The 16,947-nt window shown below is 42.0% G+C and overlaps 1 protein-coding gene across 31 annotated transcripts in view; it reads right to left on the bottom strand.

The window, feature by feature from the left end:
* The window catches only part of MAPK8IP3 (mitogen-activated protein kinase 8 interacting protein 3), a 76,650-nt gene that overhangs the window by 35,357 nt on the left and 24,346 nt on the right, over positions 1-16,947 (bottom strand). For 12 of the 31 annotated variants that reach the window (XM_014958756.1, XM_014958768.1, XM_014958758.1 and 9 more), the window contains exons 2-7: positions 15,785-15,905; positions 14,925-14,995; positions 14,093-14,184; positions 10,571-10,594; positions 6,835-6,979; positions 1,326-1,572 (exon numbers count right to left, since the gene is read on the bottom strand). In XM_014958756.1, coding sequence (XP_014814242.1) covers positions 1,326-1,572; positions 6,835-6,979; positions 10,571-10,594; positions 14,093-14,184; positions 14,925-14,995; positions 15,785-15,905 — 700 coding nt within the window. Of the gene's footprint in view, positions 1-1,325; positions 1,573-4,020; positions 4,150-6,585; positions 6,769-6,834; positions 6,980-10,570; positions 10,595-14,092; positions 14,185-14,924; positions 14,996-15,784; positions 15,906-16,947 lie in introns of those variants that run through there. The other 19 variants (XM_014958788.1, XM_014958781.1, XM_014958786.1 and 16 more) reach the window with 8 other exon arrangements.

Here is a 16,947-nt window from a genome sequence, read left to right as displayed (position 1 = left end):
CTGTAAAAATAAGGATAAATATTTACAGAGCATTCAAACTACTGACATCCATGCTTAATTTCTCTGATACTACTGCTTATATTGACTTGCCTTGGCCAGGATCATCACACAGATCACAATTTAGCAGTTGGCTATGCAGAAGCCATACACTTTTATGGACAATTACACTAGTTTCTGGCAGATTGACATCTGTGACCCTGGGACCCCCTCACTAATATAAATACAAATACAGAATGGGACTCAGTCACGACAATTCTCATTCCGATGCTACAACAAAAGATGTTACATGTTGTTTTATCATGTTAATTTGTTAGGAACCAGCTGTGAATGTTAGCAGAGGAATTTCCTCTGCACTACTTAGGAATAAAGATGAGCATCTGGTTCAGATGCTAACCTCATCTGACCACAGGGATGACCTACGCTCATCCCTGTGCTCCTGCACAGATTTTCCTTATGAACTTCAGCTAGTTTTACAGTCATTTCGTATATAAGTTCATGACATGTAAAACAGCCCACTTCTCATTTCTAAATACAAAAGAGGCTAGGAGTTGCTCAGACACTACATTAGCACTGCTGTATTAAAAAGCACAGAAAGGGCCTTTATCGTGTTATTACACCGTTTTCTTTATTTAAATAGCATGGTGCTAAAGGCTTAGGTGATGGCTTTCCTGACAAGAAATTGTGAATTCAAGTTACTAAAGCACTCCAGGAAGTGGAGAGAAAACAACTGTAACTTCCAAAGATTTGGGGGGGTTCTTATATGAGAAATAGACTAAAAGAAAACAGCTTATTTAGCTGAGAAAAACAGCTGGAAATAATTGCTATTTTTAAACACATCAGGGTGTGGGATAAACACACAGTAGATAATTATTTAACCTGACAGACAAATTTGGCATATGAACACCTGGATCTTATGAATAAATCCAAAGATAAAACTAAATGGAAACTTTTAACTATCATATTGATGAGGTCCAGAAACAGCTTTCCAAAAGCTCAGTTAGACTAAGATGGGACTTGACTTGCATGAAAGAGGTTCTATGACATGGATGAATGCAACTGCAGGGGACTGAACTCAATAACTTATTCCCATCCCGTATATTTGTGCAACTATTCATGTTACTGACGTTTTTAAAATGTGTTGCCCAGAAAACTGCTAACATCCAATTAGCCCTGTCTTGCTCATGTATCTTTCTAAGTAGGGGTACCTCAAATTCTACACTTAATGTAAGTCAATTACTCCTCAGTCTCCCAGCCTCTTCCTGTAACACAAGCACTGGGAAGTCAATTACTTTAACAACCAAATACCCAAGCTCCAGGTTCCATACCGATGCTGACATTCCTCATCTCCTGCGTGACCTGGACTTCCATGTTCCGGCTGTTACGCTTTTCTCGTGCTCTCTTATTGCTCTTGGTCAAGCCATTGTATTCGCCGATGGGCTGGATGCTCTCATTCAAGGGTGTGACGGCCGCAGAGGGCACAGATGACGTGGGGGTGTTGGATTTGGTTCCAGTAGTGCTCGGTGTGGCAGCTGCTGAGGACTGCCCAGATTCGGACATTTCATCTTGGGGGCACTATGGGAATTCCAGGGTGGGGGAAGAACAAAAAGGGAAAAGCACAGCTATACATTTCAATTAATCTCCCGTTTGTTGGCGTACGGCTGCCTTTAAGCGCTACAGAGAATGAGTACTGCTCGCTGTACCAGCTACATGTCCAGTGCTTGCTGATGACAATAGGCACTGCAACCACAATGAAGCAGTGAGTTCTCGTGCTGAACTCAGCAAGGAAATCCCACCTGTGAAAGGACTGATATCCTTCCTCCTTTACTACCAAACATTGCTTTTCACAAGTCACATCAGTATGTGATCTCTTCATCATGCATCTCAGGAAAGGTAGCCGTAATCATAAGTGAAAAGCACCTGCAGCTCACATTGACTATAGTGAAAGCTGAAGGGCTTTGCCACGTGTGGTGAGCCAGGCCAGTATTTCCCAAGACTGGAAGACAACATGGATATTGCTTGGGAAGGATGTGAAGTGGCCTCTTAGAGGTCTCAGGTGATGTCATTACTCTAAGCCATCAGCACAACCCGGATGAGAGAACAGCGAAGTGGTTTTGACACTAAAGTGCAGAAGCAAAGCAGCAAGCTGGGATGGTCTGGCTTTGCAAGCACAGGAGACCTATGTCCCTATACCACCTTACACAGAAGCTAGCCAGGCATGGGTCCAGCTTGACAACACAGCAGAAACAGGTGCGGTATCCCCATTCCAAATGAGAGGATGACAAGACCCAAGAATTCAAAAATCAGGAGCTGACAAATTAACATAGGAGATGGATTCCCAGTGTGAAATGTGCACAAATGGCTCTCAGTTTTACAGACATTACAGCCCCATTTCTTGTAAGACCACCTCTTGAAAAACATGGGAGGCTTTCAAGGCTCTGTCAGGATTTTGACCCGTTTGTCAATTAAGACAGCATTGCTTCACAGTCAGCCAATTAATGTCTTGACCAATGCTGTGCTCTCTCCCAGAGCCAAATGAGATCTCCCCATTCTTCACGGCAGCCCACTCTAATTACTGCCTGCAGGAAGATGACAAAATTAATGTTGAGAGTTACATGTGATAATGGGTTGCAATTGGGTGCAGTGACGTTCAGCAGCTGCACATCCAGATCCAGCTTTAATCTTTACTCCTTTCCTCTCCCCTCCTGTGCAAGTACTAGAAAGATCCCGATTCTGCTCAGAGGCTGCTCTGAGCCTCCCAACCTTGGAGCTGTGACGCTGTCTCACTTCACTAATTCAAAAGTCTTCTTCTCTTGTACTAATAATAGCTTCATAACATGACAAAAAAAAATTCAAAATGGGATGAGAGAGAAGACTGAAAAAAATGGTGACTTAACCCTTTGCAGCCTTTTTCTTTTTTAAATCTGGAATCTTATTAAGATCTTCCTTTAATTAGACTGGCCTCTTAAAATACCCTGCTCTACATTGCACTGTGGAAGTCAAAGGTTTTACATTGCATCTGTGCATTTTTATATTGGAAATTAAGATTTTTTGGAAACCGTGTTACCGTTAAATATGATGTACATTTTGTATGTAGTTTCTGCATTGTCAGTCCAAGCAGCACCCACATTCCCACACGGACATTCAAATCGTCCCTCTGCACATCTGCTGATTTTAGCACCCGAACTGAGATGGAGACTTTTCACTGGGGCTGCTACATGTGAAAAACACACTTCCCACCTCTACTTCACATTCCTGTTTCAGGAGCTACTTTCCTAATACGTAAAGAAAAAAAAGCAAACCAGGTCCTTGAGAACAAATATGACTCAGTAAGCTTTCAACTGCAGTTTTCCTGCTGTGCTTTCTAACGTACAAAGGGACAAAAAGTATCAAGTGTAAGGTGGAACCACAAAACCTTTCTCCAAACAAAACTTTCATTGGATGAAAGGATTCAGAGATGTTCTTGCACCCACTGTAAATCTATAAGCATAACCAAAGTCCATGAGCACCGTAGCACTGTAAAACAGACACCAAGGTGGGTCCACATCTTCTTAGGAACTAGATGTTATTCAGAAGCCCTGTATCATTAGGTCTACAGGATATCAGAGATATTCTGTAACTCCTTGTTTATTAACATAACCTGCCCCTAACTCAGAACACAGCAATAAGTAATTGCTCTTTCACTTACCCTCTGGTTATACATCTGAAAACATACTTTCTGGTTATACTCTTTCACTTACCCTCTGGTTATACATCTGAGTGTTATATTTACCTAGAAAACATACTTTATCAACCTACCAGGCTGCATTGGAGAAATTCCTCCCAAATGTAAATACTACTAAGGTGCTCCTCTTCACAGACCAGAAGCTCTATTAATCTTTGCTGGTATATTCCTTCTATTGTCCTGAGTGCTTCGTTAATGCTTAGTATTCTACTGACCGTATGGCTCTCCTCTACAGAATAGGAGCCATTCTCCATAACCCACAGCTCACCCAAAGAATACTCTCCACAACCACCACTTACCTACAGCCATACCTGTCAACCTCCTAAACATCAAATGTGTAGTAGTGACCTCCAAAATGCATTGCAAAGGCCCAACATTCATAGCAGTCATACGTCACCATGAGAAGCCACAACTGTATGGTTATAACACTGAAAGCATAGTACATAAAAACAAAAACATTAAGGACTTTCATCTCCAAAACATTATATAAAATAAATGTACAACTGAATGTAAAAATAAAATAATACAATGACAGCAACTAAACCAGAAAACAATAAGTATGCAAGGACACTTAAAATATAACTATAGTATGGTCCCATGAAGAAGGAAAACCAGTCATACATACATACTGGGAAGGTGAGTCATGTGTGTGCAGCTGATGTCAGTGAAATATCAAAGCTGCTAAAGAAGAAGCAAAGAGAGCACAAGCAGTACTGCTGAGATTTTAGTCATGCAAAATATTTAAGAAATAGCATTCCAGTCAGAGAGTGTGCAAGAAGCTCGCAGGAGGAAAATTTCCATTCCAACTTGCAAATCTAGTCAGTCTAGTCAGTCAGTCACATTCTTTAATTATTCATAGGTTTGCTCCTTAGTCTCAGGAAATCCTGTTATACTAACCTGTCCAAGTCTCCCACAGCCCAAGCTCTCTTAACTCCACCCTACCAGCATTCCACTTCTGAACTTCCCTAATGAGCACCAACACAAATCCCAGCACTACTCACCAGATACATCTGGAGTTGCACAGTACTAATTCTGCACCGTTTGCTTGTAACCAGAAACGGATTTTTTGCCAGACACACGCCCAACAAATCGTAACAGATCCAGTCAGTAACCCTCCATCACCTGAACTTGGACATAAAACTTCCAATTTATCAGGGTTCCTGTTGCATCCTCCTGCAATGCAGCTGCTGGGTGAGTGAGACCCACTCAACTTCTCTCAACAATGTTACCACTTAAAGAATTATGCCTTAGCAAGTCTGTGGAAGATAGATCTAACCCCAGCATCCTCCCAGCTCTTCTCTAAAAACTAACCCCTGCCACATATGCCTGGCTGCTGGAGAACTGGAAGGCATATTGACACCATAGTGTGCAGCACTGCCTGGAGATCCCAGGGAATAAACGGGTTCCAGAACCAGAAGCTGGTCTCTGTGCATTTTGATTCCTGTCCTTGAAGCAGTGTTGTGTTGGCACAGCACTAGTCTGAAAAAAAACACATTCATGCTCTATCTTCATTTTCACCATCCTTAATTACATTATTGCATTGTGGCATTGCTATTCTGTAACTCCAGGTAAAGCTCTCCAGAAATGCAGACCTGACTGGCATCCTGCAAGTTGCTACATTTCCCAAACTTCCACACTTAAAACACTACAGCAAGGGCTGGGTTCCAAGAACAGTCTCCATCCAATCCAAAGATCTTACTTTTGGATTTCCAACTTCCATGATGGCAGAGGCATGATGAAGTGCTAAGGTCAGTGCTGTGCCAGGCCTGACTACTTACAAAGTTAAAGGCCTGACTACTTTACAGTGTTAAAAAAGGGAAGTTGCTTCTTTGATTTCTGCATAAATTTTGAATTTCTGTAAATTTCTTGTGCTCTACATGAAGGAGGCCACTCCTGCAGAGTTCATCAGGCCACAGTACCATTAATGTAATATGGATACAATGCATGGGTATAACAAGACGTTGTTTTGTGTTTTTTTTTAATTTGTTTCTTTTCCTTCTCTTTGCCTGTACCATCTCAATGTATTTTACAGCATTAGCAATTTACAACTTCTAAAAAGGACACCAGTCCTTAGATGTGATATATGAAACACCTAATGTTCTACAAATTCCAGGCAGAGAGAAAGTAAATTTTATCAGACACTTCTAAAGCAGACGAGACATTCTGTGAGATACTGGTGGACATACTGTAAGCCATGCTGGGTAGATGCACCGCTGGCTCTCAGGCTTGTCACCAGGCATTTGTGGAACATCATTCAAAGAGAGGAATTTGGTGAGCTCCTAAGCACAAAGACTTTGAGAAGTCTACAGGTACAGCTCATGGGAAACGTGGGTCACCATGTATAGTTTAAACTGTAAATAATTACAGTGAGCTGTCACCTAAGAGCACAACATCTGGGTATTTGGGCTCAGGCCAGTCTCGAAAGGCAGAGCAGAGCACCACAAGCCACATGCAGCTGCTTCAGTGCAGTTGCAATGCTGTGAAGTTTTTCGCAAGCCCCGGTGCAGAAGGCAGCACATTGAAGGTGGCAAGTGTATTGAAGGTAGACAATGCAAGTCTAGAGTAATGACTAGACATATAAGGAACTGAAGACCTTTAAGCACAGTGCAAGACTTGAGTATCCAGAGAGGATTAGGACCCCTTTTTACTGAAGACAGGAAGGCCAGAGCAGCATTCAAAAAGGACAAACACTGAAGAGCAAGTGCAACCCAATGCCTGGTCCCAGCAAAGGTGCAAAACCACTGCTCTTATCAAGGGGGAGAGAAAGGACAGGTTCCACCATTTCCTCTCCCAAATAAGCTGTTAAAAAGTGAGGGATTTAGCTTCTCTAAACCCCTAATGGTCTCCCCTCACATTCCTCTCACCTTGGGGCCAGCCAAGTAAAGGAGATTATCACTGAGACAAGAAGCATGAGGAGCTGTGTCAAATCCCTCCTGGCACCATATGCCAGATCTCCAAAAGAATATCCTCCCACCTACGGCACAGCTAGCACGGGAGCAGATGCACAGCAGGGAGAGGCTGCAAAGGGTTATGGACACAGATTGGTCTCCATCTTAATGAAAACGTGGGATGTTGACAGTGGGAAACCCTCGCTCCATGACGGTCTATAAAACCTTGTAGCTGGAGTTGGACTGCAGCTGGCCGAGGTCACTCAGGTGCCAGTGGTCCAGTGTTGGGACGATCTTGGCCCCTATCTGCCCACGTACCATGCCATCCGCGAGGGGGAAGACATTCAGAGAGTTAGGACGTTCCTTCCTGCTAAACAGAGAAACAGAGAGAAAGGGGAAACCAATCTGTTAGCCATTTACAAGGTTCTTATAGAGAAGAAACATCACACTAGACTATGTGAAATATTGGTCACTAGAAACTGAATTGCACTCCTTCCCCTCATGTAACAGCCATATGAACTCCCAACTCCCACACTTCCATGGTGTTGTCTACTCAGACCCATGGTGTCTACTGCTAGAACCATACCTCTTCCTGGGGAGACTCTAAGAAAGAGGACAGGGTCAAGTGACCACAACAGGCACAGCTGACTTCTCCATCAGTACAAAACATTTTGGGGGAACGTAAAACTGCAGAAAATCATCAGCCAATTTAAATCAGTGTACCTTCTGAGAAACAAATGTACCGTGGGAAAGCAAGCCACACTTTACAACTCTCACAGCAAAAAAAAAAAAAAAAAAGCTCCCATAGATTCTAGAGATCTCATCACTGGGTCAGGAAAGAGGCTTTTAAGTGAGAGTCATCCTGATGGCACATTCCACCCCAAATCCGGTTAGCTCCAACAGCAGAAACCAGAGGGGTTTGGACCACTTCCAATATTAAACAAGAAAACGAATACTTGATCTCCTCTCCATACCCATATTACAGTGCACTCAAAATTCAGAAATTAAACAAAGGTATAAATGAATGCATCATTCATATTGCCAGATATCTGTAATTACGTTTTCCTCATCACCTTCTTTCTGACAACTGCAGGTGACTAGCTAGTTGCGGGTTTGATTCTCAATATATAAAAGCTGGCAGAGGTTTTGAGACCAAGTTCCAGTGGGAAAAAATCTAGAGCAAGCAGTGGAGGTGGAAAAGGCTGCCAGAATATACTGAAAATGGCAACTGGTTTCGTGCCAAAGAAGCAGGCCTGCAGGGACAGAGTACACATCCATGTAGGGAATAACCCTCCACTAGCTGGACTCCAGTGGCCCTGCAGAGACGGACTAAGCTGATCCTCTGTGTGACCTGCACCCAGAAAGGGATTTGATGATGGTACTTCACCTACTCCCGTGTGGGGCTTCCACCTATTGGTGCGGGGAGCAATGAAATCCGCACCTTCTGTAAAACAGGAGACCTTCATGTGCCTTTCTTTAATGATCAGCAGCGCTGGTCTGATGACCAGGCTAGCCAACCATCACAGCCACTTCACCCGTGCCCAGGAGGAGAAACAACTGCAGCAGGACCTAATGTCCCCCAGGTTGTATGTAAACACACCAACACAGGAGGTGGTACATGAAACAGCTCATTTATGAGGGAAGGAGGTGGAGTACCTAGCAGAGGAGATGGTGTTTGTGGAGAAACCCAAAATGTCCAGCTTTCCCATTCTCAACACTGCCCAGCCAACACAGCCGACACACTGCTGTGTCAGAGCTGCTTGTGCTGATGAACAATCGCTTGCCATGGCTTATCTTGGGTAGGCAGAAGAGGAAGAAACGTGTTCCCAGTGTGGCCCGGCAAGGATATTTGGGATGCACTTTTCCTAAGAATCTGCATTAAAATTCTCTCTTGAAGTTGATGAAGACTCATACATGGAAGTTTTATAAACAAACCCTCTTCCAAAAGCAGCAGGTAACTGGATTTTAGAGAAAAACAGATCACCTGACTAACCTGACTATCTTTTCTAGAGAAGATGCGATCATCTTTCAACAGATTCAAAACCAGATTCATATATGATAGGAATTGGCAGTTTCCTTGCAGCCTTTCCACTCTAAAGGCATCTTGGTGCTGGTTAGTTTTAAATATTAACAATCACTGAAAGTTTATAGAAAACATTCCACTGCTGTTTGCCTAAATACTGTTTGCTCTTTGCAATAAAATGCTGTTTGTGTAATTTCTGACCTCTATCCTGTCATTTACACCTGCTCCTAACAGTTCATGATGTCAAAGCACATTTACCTCTGTCTTCCTACATTTACCTCTCTTTATCCTACCGATACCATTCCAAGACCTTGAAAGTTTCTAACAGCCGTGGTTTAAGTTTCTAAATAACATATCAGGGAAATTTTTCCCCTGATATGAAATCTTCACCCACAGCACTGTACTGATCTAAAAGCCACAAAAAGTATACTTGATTATGTATAAGAGATTACGAAAAGATTCAAAACTAGAAATTAGAACTTATGCCCCAAGATGGAAAAGTCTGAGTTTTACAGTTAAAGAAGTAACTCAAGGGTCTCAAACAGTCTACTTCAAAAGAACCATTTTTTTCTGGGAGGAGGAAAAAAAAAGGCCATTTTTTGAGCTGCTTCAATCATTAGTTTCATTTCTTCCCTCTTCTTCAGGTTAGAATGATGGTCTTAAGGGAGTCATACATACAGGTGTACATAGCTGGAGAAAATTGCCTATAACTGCAAAACATTCCTTGCAAAACAAGTGGTGCCATCAGAATATCCAACAACATGCTATGACATAAACAGTTTTGTGACCATGTTGGGATGGCCTGATGTAACTCACTGGCCACACTGAGAAGTACAAGCCATCCCAAACATATGCTGAGAGAGACATTATACTTTCTCTTTAGGTAATTTCTATCAGAGTTCTCTTCAGAACTCCTATCTTATTTCTACGTTCATATACAAACATATGCACATTTAACAAGCAAGGAGCTACAGCACGTCACTGAATGTAAAGAGAACGTATGAACTTCACAGTCCCTGTTAAACAGAGAACAAAGGTACAAAGTCTCCATAGCATCAGAAGCTGTAGGATCTTTAGGAAAGGAGTTTAACATAGACTGTAAGGCAATTTCCTTGCTGAGCTTCTTTGGAAACACCTTCAAAATTCTTCTGAACCTCCCAGGGAAGGGGAAAGAGCAAACACCATAGAAGACCCAAATTCAGCTTTGCAGTCCTGGGGCTGAGCACCAGTGTGCAAAGAACTTCAGAGTATCCTCAGGGATAGTCTACATTTCGAGTGCTGGAGTAACCTTTACATACCCAATTCTCTCCAGTACAGGGTGACACTTGGTTAGTTCTACCTTACGTTACAAGGTAAATATCAAGCTCCTCTATAAAGGTTTCCAGTGGCCAAAAACTGGGATCAGGATGCTCTACAAGTACCATCCTAAAGCTTACAAAACATAACAAAACTATGATTTGTTTGCCAGCATATAAAGATGAGAACTGCTCTCTTTGCAGGCTCCGGATGTAGAACTCGCTTCCCAGCCCAAAGCCAGAAGAGCCTTCAGAGACATGCTAACATACTGACACATGCTTTCTGCCCCACTCAGAAAATATGCATGCCTAATACTCTACAGTAAAAATAAGGGAGAAAAGATTACTTTTTTAAAAATTCTGGGACATAAAGTGTAAACATCCAATCACAGAGGACTGATCCTGGGTTGGGACCGAACTTCCGTGCCCTCTGTGTTTAAGCACTAGCTTCCTCTTTCTGTGTTACCCCAGCAGCTTGGTGGCTCCCTCTGCCTCACCTGAACGAGCAAGTCTAACACGGGAGCCAGCAGACAAAGAGGCCACACATGCCAGTACAGTACATTCCCAGCATGACACTGCTGCCACCCAACAACAACTTCCAAAACTAGGATTAACAAAGTTAAGATGCAGCAACAGGATTTACCTTTTCCTCCATGACTGGCGATGACTGCAGTGACAAACATAACAGCCAAAACAGAGCGGCAATCGCACAAAAAGCGAGACAAAAAAACAACCATTAGAGAGCAAAGTCATGCAAACATGCAGACCTACAACAGATAGGGGGTACACGTGCACTGCAAGCCACACCAGGTGGAAGTGTGCACCGTACCTGTTACCCCTCCTGGATGGCAGTTGATTCACACACACCCCAACAGTTCTTGCACAAACTTCTCCCAGGTGACAGGCAAACACACTCGCCGTTCTTACGGTTTTGTGCAAATACATGCCCCTATGCAGTCAAACACACCCAAGCACATCCACAGATGAAAATAAATAAATGCACTCAAATTTGTGTGACAGGTCATGAGAAATTATGCCTGTCCCCCCAGGGCACACCAGTGCACCAAGATGCACAAATGCTGGTATTCACCCCTACCCAGCTGTGCAGAGATACAAAACCACACATCTGTCCCAAGTGCTTGTGCACAAGCACATACAAACACAGAGCTACACACACACGCACACACACCAACAGTGCAAAGCTTGAAATGAAGGAAAACGTCCCATTTCCCACTGGCGGTTCCTATAAACTCAGATCACAGCCCCATCGGGGGCTTTTGTAGACATACAATGTTTCTCTTTTTTTCTCTCCAAGGAGACTAGCAATATGCCACGCTTAAAGGGTAAAAGACTAATTTCTCTAATATGAAGAGGCAATTCTTAATGAAAATTTAGCCCTTCATCCCAGAGAACAGCGGTCCTGCAGATATAACCAGTAACACTTTTCACTGTGCATCTCTTTCTCAGAATGGTTAACATAAAGCCAGAGTGAATATTAGCTTATTTGAAAGTTAGGGAAGGAAAATCACATTAAAATCAGTTTCTACCATGCAGTGCAACTCAAATTCAGCAGGTGTATATATGAACCACCCTGTAAAAGAGGGAGGCCCTAAGCATGCTTTTGCCTATGGTGCTTTTATATTTTACTGTGTAAGTCCTTCCACAGATACATTCTTATTTACAGAAGGGTAAGTGGAAGGGAAACAATCTTGACGCACTTATCCCATTTCAGCTGTAACACTAGGATCAGACCATGTTCTGTGAGCTCACTGTGGACTTCCAGACCGCGAGGGGGAGAGAAGAAGAAAAATAATCTGATAAGGGAGATTTTATCAACACCTACAAACTACTGGTTCTTTGTACACCATGTTTCCTCTTGCTTTCTACATATATTATGCCTGTCTCTTTTGCCTAGGAAGGCTGCCATCTATCTCTTGCTATTTTTTTTTCCCAATAGATTTTTATATTTTACACAATCCAATTTTAGCCAGACTTCAAACACTGTATTCTGTAATTATTATTACTCTCCTGAACTACTCTCTGTTGTGAGATTCATTTACTGTTTTGCAGAAAAAAGAGAACAGAGTAAACTCGCTATACAGCCCACTCAACAACTGCAACAGCCTTTAGTTAGTCCTCTCTAGAAGAAATACTGTAAGATATTCTTTTCTGAAAGGACTGTTTGACTCTCAGAAGAGGAAGGGTAAGTAGTCCCCGTTCATTCACACAGAACTGTGTCCTTCCTTCCTTAATGCAAGGCTTTGGTAGCCTTACAAATGAGAATATAAAAATCTTACCAACTGATTCAGAATAAATAATGGCTCTTTCTTTGAGACACCAGTATCTTCCAGCTGCAAGTTATTCTTGTAGCCAAGACTACAGAAGTATATTTTTAATTATTATGGGAGGTAATGAAATAGCAAATAGAGAGCTTTGGAAAAATTCTTCACTGAGAGGGTGGTGAAGCACTGGAACAAGCTCCCCAGGGAAGTGGTTGTGTCTCCAAGCCTGTCGGTGTTCAAGAAGTGTTTGGACAATGCTCTTAGATATATGGTTTAACCTTTAGGTTGCCCTGTGTGGTGCTGGGAGCTGGATTTGACAATCCTCATGGGTCCTGGACAAGATCAGGGTATTGTATGACTCTAAGGCTACAGGGAATATGGCCGGAGTCCCAGGCTAGTTACCAAAGTTTCTGAAGATCCGTGTCTTTTACTACTCCCTCTCTATCCTTCAAGCCTCCTCCATTGCCAAAGTGGGGTTGGGTCTCTTTTTCTCTCCCTTTTTTACAATACACACTCAAAACTTTTGCAATTTGAATTCAGACTTTTCCAGAGCAGTTCAGTACAGCAACAGGGAGCCATAGCAGACTGAGAGTATTTACATGTCCTATGCCAAGACCTGAAACTTCCTTTCTATTACATTACCCCCAAATCAACTGACATTCTGGTATTTAAGTGTTACAGATGTAAATAAAAATTACTAAAATATCCTCACTTATTCTTCCTTTATTCTTAACACCTTTCTTTATTCTTAATTTCGAATAACTTTGCTGTTTCCTCATCTCCAAATTTTGCTCAATGCTCTTCTTTTGTATTTCATCATCCCAACCAGAGGATACTTCAAATACCTCCACGGCTTTCCATTTATCTGTTTTCCCAGTATTTTCATCTCCGTGTCTTTGCACAAGCTGCCCTTTTCTAAGCCTAATGCTTCCCAAAGATTTGATTTTTGAGTGAAGTTCAGTGATATTACCCAGCTGAAGTTCACAGATATTAACTAAGATCAGTCAGAGCCAAAGGAGAAGGCACCTAGCAGGCATTCTTTTCTGAGTATTCCTGTGCAGCTGGTACTGTCTCTGTCTATTTTTCAGACCAACAGCTCCCATGGCTTTTGGTCAGCATGTGTGCAAAAACTCCTCAAAGTCAGAAGAAATTAAAAAAAGAAAGGCAAGGACAAGAAAAAGATTTCATTTCCTGCAAGATATTACTTGGTCGATATTGTTCCCCTGGAAAACACTGTCTAAAACTTCCTGGGTTAGATCATGTCACTATAGTGTTAATCATCTCATTATCATGTGATGATTAACACAAATGGTAATCTGCCATGCGTAAAAATTGCCACAGAAAACGTCTTTTCTAGGGCTGAGTGACTTAACAGATTATGTTTCATCTGAGTAGATTATCTGTTATGTGATCTATTAGTTCTCTAACCAGTACCTATGGAACATCACTTCTACTTCTCAACCCTTTGTAGGAAAAGAGTACAAAAAATCCTGTAATGGCTAACACATTTAATTGCTACAGTTTTGCTGCCTGTCACACATACAAACACACACACACACACAAATACCACATTTGACACCTCCATCCCTTTTATGGATAAACATTCTACATGCTCCCTGAGAACACAAACGTATTTTTCCAGAGGCCCCCTAGCAATAGCAGCATGACAAAGACTAAGCTTTGTAACAGAACACATCAAGTTCCTCATCAACAAGCCTTAGAAAACATACCCAATTCACCCACATCCCATTACAAAAAAAGTTTCAACTACAATCCATGCCCACAGGGAAAGATCCTGCTTCTGGTTTCTTTCTCTCAAATACATGCACTCAGTTTGTAAGTTCCTGCATAGCAAACGTTGCATGGAGAGGTTATGGCCCTACCTTCTCCCAGGTAGACTCCCCTCAGTTTGATTATTTCCCCCAACCTGCTGCATCTTGGATCGCTCAATGTGTTCCACATAGGTCTGGATCATCTGTGAGGAGAAAAAAATCCATAAGCCATAAAGAGGAAAAGAAAAAACCGCATTTCTGCTTTTGACTGATCTTCTCCAGGATGCATTTCCAATTCCTTTTCTTCTTTTGTGCATCTCCCCATCTTTGCTCATCTTCTAAGCTGATGATGTAAGTGAATGGACTAATCTGACAGAAAATCTGTCAGCAAATTGTGTCAGAAATTACTTTAACTCAATCTCATAACATATGAGCCATCAAAGAGCACATCCAAAAATAACATAAACATCTCCTGGAGGCTCAGTGGCAGTGGGAGATGAGGTAGAGGGGCATTGTTCACAGAATCACAGAACAGTTGAGGTTGGAAGGAACCTCCTGAGGTCCATGAGGTCCAACGTCCCTGCTCAAATGGGGCTACTCAGAGTAAGTTGCCCAGGACCATGTCGGCTTTGAGTATCTCCAAGGATAGAGACTCCACCATGTCCTTGGGCAACCTGTTGCAGTGCTCATCATCCTCACAGTAACAAAGTTTATACTCATGTTCAGAAGGAGCCTTCTGTGTTCCAATTTGTGCCAGTTGCCTCTGATCTTATTACTGGACACCTTTGAAAAGAGCCTGGTTCCATCCCCTTTACGCTCTCCATTCAGGTATTTCTGATGTTCCCAAAGTTCAGAAGCTCTAGTCACCACTAGTATTCTTTGACATGACTTTACATATAGGCTAAGAGTTTGTTTATTTAGAAATAATGAGATGACATCCTACCTCTGTGTGACGTTGATGTAGAGCATTATACTCTTTCTTCATTTCTGATTCACGTTCCTCCAGTCGTGAAACTAGCAAGGGAAGATTCCAACCATCAGCTAACACACATCAGGCTCTCAAAATAAACTAGAAGTCTCAAAGCATATTTTGTTAGAAATTAATTTATATCTTCTGAATAAAACAAACCAAAACAAAATAATGTACATTATGTGGGATCTGGTCTTCATTACAAACTCAATTTATGGCTACCTGCATGTTCCCAAAAAGATCAGAACAATAAGCAGTGCCACAAGACCATAGAAGCAGAATTCTTCAGCAGTAGCCTGGTGCCCCCTAAGTGTCCTCGTTCGACAACAATTTAAATCATCCTCTGGGGTGGGTGCCTCTGGCTATCTGAGGAGCAGTGTACTGGACAAAACACCAATGAATTCTGAGGAGAACCTCAGCCAACACAACACAGCTGCACATGTTAAGGAAGCATTTGTAAAAATAAATTAATAAATAAATGTGTGTGTTTATATGAGAAAAAAAAATGGGGGGTTCTATTCAGGGACAAGGAGAAACTGGAAACCAGGTTCCAAACCTTCACCAATGGCCCAGACCTTGCATCTGGAGAGACAGAGCACACCCCACACAAGAGAAATGTAGGGGCAATGAAGCCCCTACCAAGTTAGTGTGGATACATCCCATCCTTTAGAAGGCTCAGAATTTTGTACCAAAGTAAGGGATAACCAGGAATTTCAAGCTTCTTGTAAATTACATTAAAACAAACAAAAAGAATGAAAAATATTTTCAAAGTAGCAGTGTATGTGTATGAAAGGCAAAATGTATAATCGTGTCTAGTGTATGACTTTACTTACTCTGATCTGCATAATTTTTGGTCTTCAGCTCCAGCTGTCGAGTCTGAAATTCAAGGTGTTCCACTTGGATTTGTAGTTCTTTCTTTTCCTGCTCCAGTGCATCTTCAAACTCTATAAACTTCTGAATAGGGAAGAAGCAGAGAAAGAGGCACAGATGAGGAACAAATGTAAAATGTGCTTGCCCTATATGACTTTTCCTCTTCTCACAAAGCAAGAAAAATTGAGAGAATATAAATTACAAAATAGGAAGTAAGAATTTTTAAGTGCTGTAATTACTATAATAGCATTTAATCAAGCCAAGGAGACTATTTTATGTGATGAAGTATTAGCTCTATTTAGTATATAATTAATACATAAACTATGGTCCAACATGAGTTATGTAAACCAGTGCACCTCTATCGTCTTCAGCAACACTGTTCTTTCTTATGCCAGGCTGAATTTTGATTTCTGTTAATTTGATGTCAGAGAAGACAAATTCTATTCCTATGTCATATATGTCAGAAACCTTCAGACCAATTCTTCTATTTGTGCAGTTTTAGAAAGCTTCACGTATAAATCAAGTGGTGGGTAGGTTTTGCAGAAATGTGCAAGTCTTGTGGGAAATGTATCTGGGGAGCTGAGAGCACCCTCTGCACCCAGAGACCTGACCCAGCAGCAAACCCCAGACGGACTCCGTGGTGCCTGGGAGCCGAGGGAAGGAGGAGATTCTTGCAGCAGAATTTAACAAATTCCTATCTAGAAAGAAAAAGCTTGGGCAGCTGTTCTTGGCAAAGAAGGGAGGGAAGGGATCATTGCTGCTCTCATTAGCAACAACAAAGTGGCAGCTCAGCACATCACAGTGGTGACTCCTGCACAGAACACAACAGAAAAATACTTGATTTCAGGTTATTAGTTCTGGAAAATGTCGCTTTTGACCTGTGAGCTTCAGCCATTTGCTGCACCGGATACTTGCACACACTGCAAAGAAAACTAAAACCTGTGAAACATCCAATTCAGCTACTCTGTAGTGAACTGATACAACATACTACTCTCGGTAAGAGCTGCAGTCACACTTGCTTTCATGAAATACTTAAATTAAACAGAGTCCTTGGAAAGTGAATAACACCTTCCAATCTCTGAGTATACTTAAGCAAGCCTGGTTCTTGTGCTGTATGCGGTCATGA

The sequence above is a fragment of the Calidris pugnax genome, unplaced genomic scaffold (assembly GCF_001431845.1).
Source record: "Calidris pugnax isolate Ruff unplaced genomic scaffold, ASM143184v1 scaffold244, whole genome shotgun sequence".
Taxonomy (NCBI): Eukaryota; Metazoa; Chordata; class Aves; order Charadriiformes; family Scolopacidae; genus Calidris; species Calidris pugnax.
Note: the sequence above shows the minus strand (reverse complement) of the source record. Positions and strands in the feature narration are given on the sequence as shown.